This window comes from Pseudophryne corroboree, chromosome 12 (genome assembly GCF_028390025.1).
Source record: "Pseudophryne corroboree isolate aPseCor3 chromosome 12, aPseCor3.hap2, whole genome shotgun sequence".
In the NCBI taxonomy this organism is placed as follows: Eukaryota; Metazoa; Chordata; class Amphibia; order Anura; family Myobatrachidae; genus Pseudophryne; species Pseudophryne corroboree.
Window position 1 is genome coordinate 72,356,259 of NC_086455.1, and position 15,131 is coordinate 72,371,389.

Genomic DNA, 15,131 nt, shown 5'->3' on the forward strand with positions numbered 1-15,131 from the left:
TTATATTTTATCGTGTTTTTTATTGTGTATTTTGTGTTATTCCATGTCCAGGTGATTTATTCACCATATTGACTGTTTAGTATTCAAATTTGCTTAACTGAACAGCGTTCCCATTCTATTTTCTTGTTGTTTACCCATTTAATGGGCCAGCTCCCCTTTTGTTTGGAGAGCAGTCGTTCAGGTTAGCTGAGTAATTTGCAGACCAGGAGCGACGGTTTCTCCTCCTTATATATGTTTGGGAGGAGGATGGTAAGGAGTTAAGAGAACTCAATATTAGAGAAATTTTTTTGCTATGAATGGAGCTTACATTATGGTGAATATGAATGATCTCAGAAAAAGAGAAAGAACGGGTACATATGAATAAACAATGGTTCCAATTAAATAACAAAACTGAAGGTGCTAGCTATGGGCCTGATTCAGATAATTCCACAAAACTTGTATGCCCATTTGCATACTCTTCCAATGGCCGGTGGAGTGCACCCTCCGCATTTGGGGAGGGGGGAGGGGGGGGGGGGGGTGATGACAGGGATCCTAGTACAACACCTACCGAGGTCAGGGTCTGCATCTTCCGATGTGGATTTCCTGACCACGGCAGATGAGTAACGGCGGTCATTCTGAGTATGCTTAGGCTTACTCAGATGGCCAAAGGCTGCGACCATCACGACGGTTATCCGATACTGCATTTCTGGTCGCAGCACTCCAATCTGTGATGCTAGCAGGAGGCGTCTTATTCTCCAGATGCCTCCTGCTTCATTAGCATAGTTCTGCATCGCTGCTGTGTCTAAAGATGCAGCAGCAATGCAAACTGCATTCATCTCTGAATCACCCCCAATGCCATAATCAGAGGCATTTTAGGGCTGAGGCCGGGTGAGACCTATGTCAGTTTCCATAGTATAATTAGTATATGTAAAATATCCCTGAGCATGGCCAGACACCCAGGCTGCACACATACGTGCCCATGGAAATTTACATCAATCCGACACTTCAACTTGAATAAAGTGGGTGGACTACGTAAGGAATGAACAGTCTAACATAGGAGTACATTTACTAAGATGGAAGTTCTATTTAAGATGGGATGTTGCCCATAGCAACCAATTGGATTCCAGGTATTATCTTCTAGAAGGTGCTAGATAAATGAGAAGAGAATCTGATCCCATCTTAAATAGAACTCCCATCTTAGTAAATTTACCCCATAGTCTGAGTTAGAGTGTATTTGCATCGCTGAAAGAAGATACAGACCGGCAGATACACTAGAAGTATAAACATCTTTTAAAGCCATATGACTTTGGGTGGTTGAGGGCAGGAACTTATACACTATGGTAATGATGGCAGCGGCCAGCCCTAGCAAACCACTTGTGATTGGCTGGTTGGTAAAGCACCCCTGATAGGTGCTTTTCTTCATTGCTCTTGTATGTATTATGATTTCTGTGTCTGTTTTAGCAATTGTTTTCCCTATACAAGACAGAGTTGAATCTGCTGTATTAGAGAGGTTTTTCCAGCTCTATATAACTCGGTATAATAGTGAACGCATGTTTTGGAAGCAAAACAAATGTTTAAAAACATGTGTACATGGTATGTCGGATATAAACCTGAAGCATATGTTACTGGTGCAGCTCTGCACGCTGCTGGATCTATCTGTATAATCCCCTTTATCTTTAAAGTTTAAATTTATGGATTTATGAAGCTTTGTCTCCTGTACACAATCTTATTTATAAAATTCACTGGTCTATCTGTTTGTCTGTCTGTCCAGTGATGCCTTTGGACACCCCTGCACCAATTGGGATGAAACCAATTTGAGGAGGTCCACTTGGATCCTGGTCAGGTTTTAGGGAATTAGGGTCCCGGTTGGACCTCCCGTTGGTGTACGGTGGGCAGAACTTTGACCCGGAGAGCCTCTTCTGAGCCTTTCACTGGATGGATTTGGACAAAAAACTTCATAGAGTGGTAACATTGGATCCCAGAAGACATACTAGGGGGTTGTGGTGCCATTTGGACCTCCTGTTGGTGTATGCTGGGCAGAACTTTGACCCGGTGAGCCTGTTCTGGGCCTTTCACTGGATGGATATGGACGACAACTTCACAGAGTGGTAATATTGAATCCCAGAAGACATACAAGAGGGTTGGGGTCCTGGTTGGCCCTCCCATAGGTGTACACCAGACAGAACTTTTACACAGGGAAACTGTACTGGGCCTTCCACTGGATGGATTTGGATGAAAACTTGAATGAACTGTAATAACTCACTGACATAACCAGAAATCAATTTACTAAAATAACTACAGAAATGGATGTGTGGAGACAAAAAATATTGGGGAATCGGTTATGTGACCAGCAGTCAGGAGACCACCGGTCACAATACCGACGCCGGGATTCCGAAGCCTGAATATTCCGCCGGTCGGCATGCCGACCAACAGGGACAATTCCCACTGGTGGGTTCCACGACAGCCATAGAGTGGGGATAGAACCTGTGGCAAGCCATCGAGCCCGCAAGAGCCTTTGTTTCGCTCGCCCCCCCCGCCGGCCATCTAACAGCCGGGATCCCAGCATTGCTATTGTGACCTGACCGCCGGTCACACATACCCCAACCCAAATATTGTGTACCCAATAGCCTTGGAAAAGGAAAGTTGGGGATTAAATATACTGGCGATACACTTCCCCCTCCCCCCCCCAAACAAAAAGACACTGGGCAGCTACCTCATGGGTGTGTTGGAAGAGCTACTAAGCTGCTAATTGTTTTTAAAATGTTGACAGTTAGACAGTTACATCCAACTCATTGATAGCTTAAGAACTTCAAAATGTAAACCAGCGCAACGCCGGGTGCTTCAGCTAGTAGAATATATAAATGTACGTGAGCATATAGTACACACCTGTACTGAAGGGATTTTCCCCTCCTGTAGAAGAGATTGTCCAATGGCCACAGTCCTGTTGTAGTTCTCCTGGTAGCCATCTATAGTCTGCCTCAGATCCTGGTGAGCTTTTAGTTTCTCACTGCTTGCTAGGACACCACGTATGGATTCTTCAGCCTTCATCTCCCGGATCATCTCTGCAGTCCAAGAGAAGTAGTCACGCACCTGTAGACAAAGTTAATTTATAATTGTCAGGTGCGCAAACACCTTGGTGGTTTCTGCTAATCAGCTGCTACCTCAGTTTTCTCAGCTCCAACTGATGCCCCACAGTCAGGATGAGCCACGTATTGACCATCACTCATCTAGTCTATAGCATCGACCTGTTCATCTATCTCACCTCCTGGCTAAGCTACTGGATGGTGACAATATAATGAAACCGTTCCTCCTTTACAGACAGAACATATATAGACATTAACAACAAGTATCGTAAATTCTGATAGGGCAGAAACAAATTTATTTTTTATTTGTTAATGAGTGTAATGCCCCCTTTCTTAATACCCATTATTAATAGTATAGAATTTTAATAGAATTTTGTTTGAAATATAGACAAAGAAAAACTGGACACATACTGTATTTACAAAGAGATGATAATGGTGACCCACTCTAAATGTTGTGGCGATCAATGTTTTTGGTACTGACCCACAGATTAAGAACCTCTAGTCTATGGAGAACTGTTCCGGCTCTGCAGCTAGTTTTATTAAAATACATTAGTTACAAGAGAGACAGCTGTCTAATGTGCATATAAGGAGGGCTGGTCACAGATACACAGCTCAGTTCCAGATTATATTTATCTATGATTCACAGCCAGCTAGTGTTCCTCTTCAGTCTACACGTGATTCTTCTTTTGAATCCTTTCCCAAAAGTAAAACTACACAGACAATACTGAGCGGACATGAAAAAGCTACCTACAACTATCCACTTTACTTGAACAATAGAATCAATTGCCCAATGGCGTAACATGTTATATTTATGATTAGGCTATAGCTATACAGATGTACAATGCATCTGGAAAGTATTCACAGCGCTTCATTTTTTTCACATTTTGTTATGTTGCAACCTTATTCCAAAATGGAGTAAATACATTTTTTCCCTCAAAATTCTGCACGCAATACACCATAATGACAATGGGGAAAAAAGTAAAAAAAAAAAAAAAAATTTGCAAATTTATTAAAAAATAAAAAACTAAGGGGGTAATTCCAAGTTGATCGCAGCAGGATTTTTGATAGCAATTGGGCAAAACCATGTGCACTGCAGGAGAGGCAGATATAACATGTGCAGAGAGAGTTAGGTTTGGGTGTGGTGTGTTCAATCTGCAATCTAATTTGCAGTGTAAAAATAAAGCAGCCAGTATTTACCCTGCACAGAAATAAAATAACCCAAATCTAACTCTTTCTGCACATGTTATATCTGCCTCTCCTGCAGTGCACATGGTTTTGCCCAATTGCTATCAAAAATCCTGCTGCGATCAACTTGGAATTACCCCCTAAGAAATCATATGTACATAAGTATTCACAGCCTTTGCTCAATACTTTGTTGATGCACCTTTGGCATCAATTGCAGCCTCAGGTCTTTTTGAATATGATGCCACAAGCTTGGCACACCTATCTTTGGGCAGTTTCGCCCATTCCTCTTTGCAGCACCTCTCAAGCTCCATCAGGTTGGATGGGAATTTTCAAATTACAATGGGGATTACAAATGGATTTGAAGAGGACCGATCTACACTGGATTTTGTGAGTATAATTTTTTCTACAGGTACCCCATGGATTCTACTGGACAAGAGGACCGACCTGCGTGTGAACATAAGGTAAGTATGTATGTATGTTTGTGTGCATGTATGTAATAAATCTTTACTTTTAAGGTGTGTGTGTCTTGTGTTTATTTGGGTATTCTTTTAGTAATAGTACTACAGGTACCAGCGGGCCCGTTTTTCCGCCGCATGCTGGTACTTGTGGTTCTCCAAGTACCAGCATGCGGGGGAGGCTTGCTGGGACTTGTAGTACTGCTACTAAAAACAATATCTTTTCATTTACAACAAAGGCTATCAGCCCCCCCATCCGCAGCCCATTGGATGGGGGGGGGGGACAGCCTCGGGCTTCACCCCTGGCCCTTGGGTGGCTGGGGGGGGGGGGGGGACCCCTTGATTGAAGGGGTCCCCACTCCCCCAGGGTACCCCGGCCAGGGGTGACTAGTTGGATTTTTGATGCCACGGCCGCAGGGCACTATATAAAAGTGACCCCCGGCTGTGGCATTATCTGTCCAGCTAGTGGAGCCCGGTGCTGGTTTTAAAAATACGGGGGACCGCTACTCTTTTTGTCCCCCGTATTTTTGGAACCAGGACCAGGCGCAGAGCCCGATGCTGGTTGCTTAAATATGGGGGAACCCCTGTCATTTTTCCCCCCATATTTCTGCAACCAGGATCGGCTCAAAGAGCCCGAGGCTGGTTATGCTTAGGAGGGGGGACCCCACGCAATTTTTTTTTAAATTTTACACTGTTTAATTTAAAAAAAAAAATGAACCCCAGCACGGATCACACAGATCCGGCCGAGATTCATTTTTAAAGAGTCGGCAGTGTTTTGCTAATCACTGCCGTAAAAATAGAAAAAAAAAACACGAATGACATCGACATCGGAACAAAAGAAAAATAAGATTTTACTTACCGATAAATCTATTTCTCGTAGTCCGTAGTGGATGCTGGGGACTCCGTAAGGACCATGGGGATATAGCGGCTCCGCAGGAGACAGGGCACAATAATAAAAGCTTTAGGATCAGGTGGTGTGCACTGGCTCCTCCCCCTATGACCCTCCTCCAAGCCTCAGTTAGGATACTGTGCCCGGACGAGCGTGCATAATAAGGAAGGATATTGAATCCCGGGTAAGACTCATACCAGCCACACCAATTACACCGTACAACCTGTGATCTGAACCCAGTTAACAGTATGATAACAACGAAGGAGCCTCTGACAAGATGGCTCACAACAAGAATAACCCGATTTTTGTAACAATAACTATGTACAAGTATTGCAGACAATCCGCACTTGGGATGGGCGCCCAGCATCCACTACGGACTACGAGAAATAGATTTATCGGTAAGTAAAATCTTATTTTCTCTGACGTCCTAGTGGATGCTGGGGACTCCGTAAGGACCATGGGGATTATACCAAAGCTCCCAAACGGGCGGGAGAGTGCGGATGACCCTGCAGCACCGAATGAGAGACTCCATGTCCTCCTCAGCCAGGGTATCAAATTTGTAGAATTTAGCAAACGTGTTTGCCCCTGACCAAGTAACTGCTCGGCAAAGTTGTAAAGCCGAGACCCCTCGGGCAGTCGCCCAAGATGAGCCCCCTTCCTTTTGGAATGGGCTTTTACAGATTTTGGCTGTGGCAGGCCTGCCACAGAATGTGTAAACTGAATTGTATTACAAATCCAGCGAGCAATCGTCTGCTTAGAAGCAGGAGCACCCATCTTGTTGGGTGCATACAGGCTAAACAGCGAGTCAGATTTTCTGACTCCAGCCGTCCTGGAAACATATTTTTCAGGGCCCTGACAACGTCAAGTAACTTGGAGTCCTCCAAGTCCCTAGTACCCGCAGGTACCACAATAGGTTGGTTCATGTGAAAAACAGAAAACACCTTAAGGAGAAATTGAGGACGAGTCCTCAATTCTGCCCTGTCAGAATGAAAAATTAAGTAAGGGCTTTATATATGATAAAGCCGCCAATTCTGACACACGCCTGGCTGAAGCCAGGGCTAATAAAATATCTCACATGGAAGGTGACGATGCTAAGTCCACAGTGGTGAGTGGTTCAAACCAATGTGACTTTAGGAAACTCAAAACAACATTGAGATCCCAAGGTGCCACTGGGGCACAAAATGAGGCTGTATATGCAGTACCCCTTTTACAAACATCTGAACGTCAGGCACTAAAGCCAGTTCTTTCTGGAAGAAATTCGACAGGGCCGAAATTTGAACCTTAATGGACCCTAATTTTAGGCCCATAGACAGTCCTGTTTTCAGGAAATGTAGGAAACGACCCAGTTGGAATTCCTCTGTAGGGGCCTTCTTGGCCTCACACCACGCAACATATCTTCACCAAATGCGGTGAAAATGTTTTGCGGTTACATCCTTCCTGTCTTTGACCAGGGTAGGGATGACTTCATCTGGAATGCCCTTTCAGGATCCGGCGTTCAACCGCCATGCCGTCAAACGCGGCCGCGGTAAGTCTTGGAACAGACAAGGCCCCTGCTGGAGCAGGTCCTTTCTTAAAGGTAGAGGCCACGGGTCTTCCGTGAACATCTCTTGAAGTTTCGGGTACCAAGTCCTTCTTGGCCAATCCGGAACCACGAGTATCGTTCTTACTCATCTCCCTCTTATGATTCTCAGTACTTTTGGTATGAGAGGCATAGGAGGGAACACATACTCTGACTGGTACACCCACAGTGTTACCAGAGCGTCCACCGCTATTGCCTGAGGGTCCCTTGACCTGGCGCAATATCTGTCTAGTTTTTTGTTCAGGCGGGACGCCATCATGTCCACCTTTGGTTTTTCCCAACGGTTTACAATCATGTGGAAGACTTCCCGATGAAGTCCCCACTCTCCCGGGTAGAGGTCATGCCTGCTGAGGAAGTCTGCTTCCCAGTTTTCCACTCCCGGAATGAACACTGCTGAGAGTGTTATCACATGATTTTTCGCCCAGCGAAGAATCCTTGTAGTTTCTGCCATTTCCCTCCTGCTTCTTGTGCCGCCCTGTTTACGTGGGCGACTGCCGTGATGTTGTCCCACTGGATCAATACCGGCTGACCTTGAAGCAGAGGTCTTGCTAAGCTTAGAGCATTGTAAATTGCCCTTAGCTCCAGTATATTTATGTGGAGAGAAGTCTCCAGACTTGATCACACTCTCTGGAAATTTTTTCCTTGTGTGACTGCTCCCCAGCCACTCAGGCTGGCATCCGTGGTCACCAGGACCCAGTCCTGAATACCGAATCTGCGGCCCTTTCATAGATGAGCACTCTGCAGCCACCGCAGAAGAAACACCCTTGTCCTTGGAGACAGGGTTATCCGCTGATGCATCTGAAGATGCGATCCGGACCATTTTTCCAGCAGATCCCACGGAAAGGTTCTTGCGTGAAATCTACCGAATGGGATCGCTTTGTAAGAAACCACCATTTTTCACAGGATCCTTGTGCAATGATGCACTGATACTTTTCCTGGTTTTAGGAGGTTCCTGACTAGCTCGGATAACTCCCTGGCTTTCTTCTCCGGGAGAAAACATCCTTTTCTGGACTGTGTCCAGAATCATCCCTAGGAACAGTAGACGTGTCGTCGGAAAAAACTGCGATTTTGGAATATTTAGAATCCACTCGTGCGGTCGTAGAACTACTTAAGATAGTGCTACTCCGACCTCCAACTGTTCTCTGGACCTTGCCTTTATCAGGAAAGCGTCCATATTTCTTTTAAGAAGAATCATCATTTCGGCCATTACCTTGGTAAAGACCCGGGGTGCCGTGGACAATCCAAACGGCAGCGTCTGAACTGATAATGACAGTTCTGTACCACGAACCTGAGGTACCCTTGGTGAGAAGGCAAATTTGGACATGTAGGTAAGCGTCCCTGATATCCAGTGACACCATATCGTCCCCTTCTTCCTGGTTCGCTATCACTACTCTGAGTGACTCCATCTTGATTTGAACGCTTGTATGTAAGTGTTCAAATATTTTAGATCTCACCGAGCCGTCTGGCTTCAGTACCACAATATAGTGTGGAATAATACCCCTTCCCTTGTTGTAGAAGGGGTACTTTGATTATCACCTGCTGGGAATACAGCCTGTGAATTGTTCCCAATACTGCCTCCCTGTCGGAGGAAGACGTTGGTAAAGCAGACTTCAGGAACTTGTGAGGGGGAGACGTCTCGAATTTCCAATGTACACCTGGGATACTACGTGTAGGATCCAGGAGTCCACTTGTGAGTGAGCCCCCTGCGTGCTGAAACTCTTGAGATGACCCCCTACCGCACCTGAGTCCGCTTGTACTGCCCCAGCGTCATGCTGCGGACTTGGCAGAAGCTGTGGAGGGCTTCTGTTCCTGGGAATGGGCTGCCTGCTGCAGTCTTCTTCCCTTTCCTCTACCCCTGGGCAGATATGACTGGCCCTTTTGCCCGCCTGCCCTTATGGGGACGAAAGGACTGAGACTGAAAAGACTGTGTCCTTTTCTGCTGAGATGTGACTTGGGGTAACAAAAGGTGGATTTTTCAGCTGTTGCCATGGCCACCAGGTCCGATGGACCGCCCCTTTATACGGCAATACTTCCATGTGCCGTCTGGAATCTGCATCACCTGACCACTGTCGTGTCTTCGTCTGGCAGATATGGACATCACATTTACTCTTGATGCCAGAATGCAAATATCCCTCTGCGCATCTCGCATATATAGAAATGCATCTATAGTCAATAAAATCTTGTCCCTGTCAAGGGTATCAATATTTTCAGTCAGGAAATCCGACCAAGCCCCCTCAGCGCTGCACCTCCAGGCTGAGGCGATTGCTGGTCGTAGTATAACACCAGTATGTGTGTATATACTTTTAGGATATTTTTCAGCTTCCTATCAGCTGGCTCCTTGAGGGCTGCCGTATCTGGAGACGGTAACGCCCCTTGTTTTTATAAGCGTGTGAGCGCCTTATCCACCCTAAGGTGTGTTTCCCAACTCGCCCTAACTTCTGGCGGGAAAGGGTATACCGCCAATAATTTTCTATCGGAGGAAACCCACGTATCATCACACACTTCATTTAATTTATCTGATTCAGGAAAAACTACAAGTAGTTTATTCACACCCTACATAATACCCTTATTTGTGGTACTTGTAGTATCAGAAATATGTAACACCTCCTTCATTGCCCTTAACATGAAACGTGTGGCCCTAAAGGAAAATACGTTTGTTTATTCACCGTCGACACTGGAGTCAGTGTCCGTGTCTGTCAACCGACTGAGGTAAATGGGCGTTTTTACAAGCCCCTGACGGTGTCTGAGACGCCTGGACAGGTACTAATTTGTTTGCCGGCCGTCTCATGTCGTCAACCGACCTTGCAGCGTGTTGACATTATCACGTAATTCCTAAATAAGCCATCCATTCCAGTGTCGACTCCCTAGAGAGTGACATCACCAATACAGGCAATTTGCTCCGCCTCCTCACCAACATCGTCCTCCTACATGTCGACACACACGTACCGACACACAGCACACACACAGGGAATGCTCTGATAGAGGACAGGACCCCACTAGCCCTTTGGGGAGACAGAGGGAGAGTTTGCCAGCACACACCAAAAACGCTATAATTATACAGGGACAACCCCTTATACAAGTGTTTTCCCTTATAGCATTTTTATATATGTAATCATATCGCCAAATAAGTGCCCCCCCTCTCTGTTTTAACCCTGTTTCTGTAGTGCAGTGCAGGGGAGAGCCTGGGAGCCTTCCTCACAGCAGAGCTGAGCAGGAAAATGGCGCCGTGTGCTGAGGAGAATAGGCCCCGCCCCCTTTTCGGCGGGCTCTTCTCCCGGAGTTTGTGAGATCTGGCAGGGGTTAAATACATCCATATAGCCTCAAGGGCTATATGTGATGTATTTTAGCCATAAAAAGGTATTATACATTGCTGCCCAGGGCGCCCCCCCCAGCGCCCTGCACCCTCAGTGACAGTTGGTGACTGTTGGTGAAGTGTGCTGACAACAATGGCGCACAGCTGCAGTGCTGTGCGCTACCTTATGAAGACTGAAAGTCTTCTGCCGCCTGTTTCTGGACCTCTGGACCTCTTCAACTTCGGCATCTGCAAGGGGGGTCGGCGGCACGGCTCCGGGACGAACCCCAGGGTGAGACCTGTGTTCCGACTCCCTCTGGAGCTAATGGTGTCCAGTAGCCTAAGAAGCAAATCCATCCTGCACGCAGGTGAGTTTACTTCTCTCCCCTAAGTCCCTCGTAGCAGTGAGCCTGTTGCCAGCAGGTCTCACTGAAAGAAAAAAACCTAACTTAAACTTTTATTCTAAGCAGCTCAGGAGAGCCACCTAGATTGCACCCTTCTCGGCCGGGCACAAAAATCTAACTGAGGCTTGGAGGAGGGTCATAGGGGGAGGAGCCAGTGCACACCACCTGATCCTAAAGCTTTTATTATTGTGCCCTGTCTCCTGCGGAGCCGCTATATCCCCATGGTCCTTACGGAGTCCCCAGCATCCACTAGGACGTCAGAGAAAACCCGAATACGACAGCTTAGTAACTTAGTCGTAATCAATTCAAAAAGTTGCAGTTTTACACTTTCGATGTCATTCGTGAGTGAACTTTGACCTTTTTCCGAAAATTACGAATGTTAGTAAATTTACCCCTCAGTTTAGACTAGAAGAGTCCTGGTGGTTCCAAACTTTTTCTATTTTCCTATTTACGGATGATGGAGGCCACTGTGCTCATTGGGACCTTCAAAGCAGCAGATATCTTTCTGCACCCTTCCCCAGATTTGTGCCTCAAGACAATCCTGTCTCGGAGTAGTTCCTTTGATTTCATGCTCTGTTTGTGCTCAGATATGCAAGGTCAAGTGTGGGACCTTTTATAGACAGGTGTTTGCCTTTCCAAATCATGTCCAATCAACTGAATTTACCATAGGTGGACTCCAATTAAGCTGTAGGAACATTTCAAGGATGATCAGTGGAGACAGGATGCACCTGAGTTCAATTTTTGGCTTCATGGCAAAAGCTGTGAACACTTATGTACATGTGATTTCTTAGTTTTTTATTTTTAATAAATTTGCAAAAATGTCAAAAAAACTTTTTTCACATTGTCATTATGGGGTAGAGTTTTGAGGACAAAAATGAATTTATTCCATTTTGGAATAAGGCTGTAACATAACAAAATGTGGAAAAAGTGAAGCTCTGTGAATACTTTCTGGATGCACTGTATAGGTTACGCTGGCACTTACAGCAGCCAGGAAGAGGTAGAGCTGGCAGGACTGTTCCAGATCTGTTCTTCTTTTCTCTACTTTGGTCTTCATCCGTTCCCAGCTCTCCACCACTTCTTGCTGCTTATATTGCAGACTCACACGCTGGTTTCCAGAGCACCTGGGCAGCGCTTCGTCTGCCGCGTCAATGACTTCCTGCAGCTGTAAAATAGTTAATGTGACCGTTAACAGATCTACCACCAATACAACAAGCTACAGTATATTTGATAGGAGGGTGCCTGCTAACATCTTAAACATGGTGTAACCCAAAGGGGGAAAAAAGAATCATACTAACTTTGACCAGTCTTTAAAAGTAAAGAGGAAAACCAGAGTGACAACAACTGTAGTAATATTTAGGTATGTTTATAGCAACTATAATGAAGAAGATATAGAGGAGAGTCCAAGATTTCCATAGGAGATTAACCACAATTCTTATGGCAGTCTCTTTGCCTCTTTGACCTCTGAATTTTTGGAGGTCACAGCTCTATGTGTTACAATACATTAAATATTAAATAGTACTAGTTGTCAACAAAAAGTGGATTTAGGACTGAGCCAATATTTTTGAGAATGCAGGCTATGGTTATACTAGGAACCAGTGACATCTCTTAAACACTAGGCTCAGGGCCCAACATCTACTAGCAAGAGTAGGCATGACGTTTATTACTCCATAATGTCACCAGAACACGCACCATTTGCATCTAGCAGCATTCCTAGGTAGACTGGGAGGATACTGGAAGGGCACAGAAAATATGCTTTGCTGTATTAATTTGTTAAAGTGGGTAATGTGCTGTATATGAAGAGGAGATATGGCCTAATTCAGACCTGAGCGCAGCAGCAAATTTGTTCTCTAATGGGCAAAACCATGTGCACTGCAGGTGGGGCAGATATAACACTTGCAGAGAGAGTTAGATTTGGTGGGTTATATTGTTTCTGTGCAGGGTAAATAATGGCTGCTTTATTTTTACACTGCAATTTAGATTTCAGTTTGAACACACCCCACCCAAATGTAACTCTCTCTGCACATGTTACATCTGCCCCCCCCCCCTCCTTCCCACAGTGCACATGGTTTTGCCCATTAGAGAACAAATTTGCTGCTGCGATCAGGTCTGAATTAGGCCCATAGACTATATACTCTACTCATTCAAGTTTTAACATATGGAAATGGGGATGTACAAACAAACTTTTCTCAGAAATATGTCAGTGATAATGATTGGTTTCCTAATTAAACAAAGCTGCTCTGGAATCCAAATAAATGTAGCCGTTCTACAATATATACAAATGTTTGATTTCATTTTACTTTCAGAGGTACCACAGGGTACAGAAATTCTCTGGCACTTTAAAATGTAATTTGAAATTTATTTTTTTCACTTCTGAATTTTCCTTCACAGCCTGTTTGAATTTACTGCTGTGGAGGCTTCAGAGTTCCTCAGAGCAGCCAGCCTTGCCAGACTGTGTGCAGAATCGAAGCAGACTTAGGAGATGCTGGGGGAGATTTATCAAACCTTCCAAAGAAGACAAGAGGAAATGTTGATCCTTGCAATCAATCAGATTCTAGCAATTATTTTATAGACCACACTAAATTATAGCTAGAAGCTGATTGGTTTGTATGGGCAACACTTCCATTGTACTACTTAGAAGGTTTGATATATCTCCACTGTCTCCTTCTGTCATCTCCCATTTGCAGCATGGGATCTGTTCCCCATGGGAAGCACTGACAGTGCCACTGCACTTGTAACTGGGCAGCTCGGTGTTCTTAGAAAGGCCAGACTGCCCATTTGGATCTTCTGGCAAATGCCAGAAGGGCCAATGGGTCGACCTGGCCTTGTAGAGAGACCAGGCTGGCTGTGCAGCTCAGCCTTCTGGCACTCTGCTCGGCTGCCCAACTCACATAGACAGGGGCTGGCAAAGCAGCTCTACCTCCCGGCGCTCTGCTCGGCCGCCCGGCATACAGAGATGGTGCCGCGCCAGGAGCCCAGGCCCCAGTGACTCGTGGCATGCCACCCATGAGCTGTAACCAGACCACCTTTTGTGCACACAATAAAATGCCAGGGCTGTATAACAGCCCTAGTCCATCCCCGGCTCTTTGGACACCTTTGGGTGACCACAGCAGCACCGACCTCCTATATGAGAGCTGCAGCAGGCAAGGTGTTGGTAGTGGCAATCAAATCAGCCACAGTCAGCATATGGGGAGTCTTTCCACCAACAGTACCCAGGAATCTGCTCTAGGGGCAGGTTTTGTTAGGGCACCTATAATCATAGGCTCTACACTAGATACCAGCCTTAAGTTGGATGTATTTAGTCTGACAATGTAGGGTTGGACAGTCGGAATCAATGCGATCGTGGTTTGATAATGATATGACGCAAGCCCAAGGTTTTAACTTCATTGATGATTTGGTCCCGATGTAGACTCCAATATATCATTGGAGGCTGCACTAGCCAGTGGCAACTGTTAAGATAAGAAGTGCACTACGACGCAGTCTCCATGACGCTCTGTTAGATAGGCATGAAATCCTTTTCCAAGATGGCCGCTGTTTGGTCTTCTGCGAATACGCGATTTCATCTTGTTTTTAGTGTCTGAGTCTTTATATGTCATGGTGTCAGTGTCCCCAACTGGGGATTCGCTTCTGGGCCTTTTGGCTAAGATCAGGTGTAGACGCCTATGTACGCTTTAGGGCTTAAAAGTGCCCCTAGTAGGTGATGGGCAGTCACCTGGTCCTCTGGCTAAGAAGCCTGCTGCATGAAGCCCAAGGTGCTATGAGCACCTGGTGCCAGCTGAGCCAGTTCTGTCTAAAAATTCATGAGTGATGGACTGGCACCTATGCACTAATAAGGCACTTTGCACTTCACTTTAAATTTGACACTGAAAGGCTGTGGCCTATTTATTTATTTATTTATCTATTGCACTTTTCCCTTCAAGGCTCCTGAGGCTCTCTCCTTTTGGGTAGAGCTGAAGAATCCATCCCCAGGGAAAAGCTTCAGCCAATCCTGGGGAGAAAAGGCCTCCCCGAACCTTGCGACGGAAGGAAGCCTCAAGATCTCTTCCCCCTAAGGCGCCTTTTGGCTCCTGAGGTTGGAGTTCAAAGGGTCCCCCCTAGCTTCGGCAAATGGGGACCCGAAGATACCCATTTCTCATCCTTGGGGCTTTATAGGATGTGGAGAAACAGGGCCCTTCTCCTCTTGGAAAGGGTCCAAACACCCAAGCCCCCAGCACAATTTTTGCACTGCACTGGGTGAATTGGAGTACGCTCAACGTGCTTTAAACAAA

At 45.7% G+C, this 15,131-nt stretch overlaps 1 protein-coding gene across 5 annotated transcripts in view; it reads right to left on the reverse strand.

The window, feature by feature from the left end:
• Positions 1-15,131, reverse strand: part of SPTBN5 (spectrin beta, non-erythrocytic 5) — a 704,607-nt gene that overhangs the window by 372,281 nt on the left and 317,195 nt on the right. For all 5 annotated transcript variants that reach the window (XM_063947637.1, XM_063947638.1, XM_063947639.1 and 2 more), the window contains 2 exons: positions 11,849-12,028; positions 2,866-3,069 (listed from right to left, as the gene is read on the reverse strand). In XM_063947637.1, coding sequence (XP_063803707.1) covers positions 2,866-3,069; positions 11,849-12,028 — 384 coding nt within the window. The remainder of the gene's footprint in view (positions 1-2,865; positions 3,070-11,848; positions 12,029-15,131) is intronic.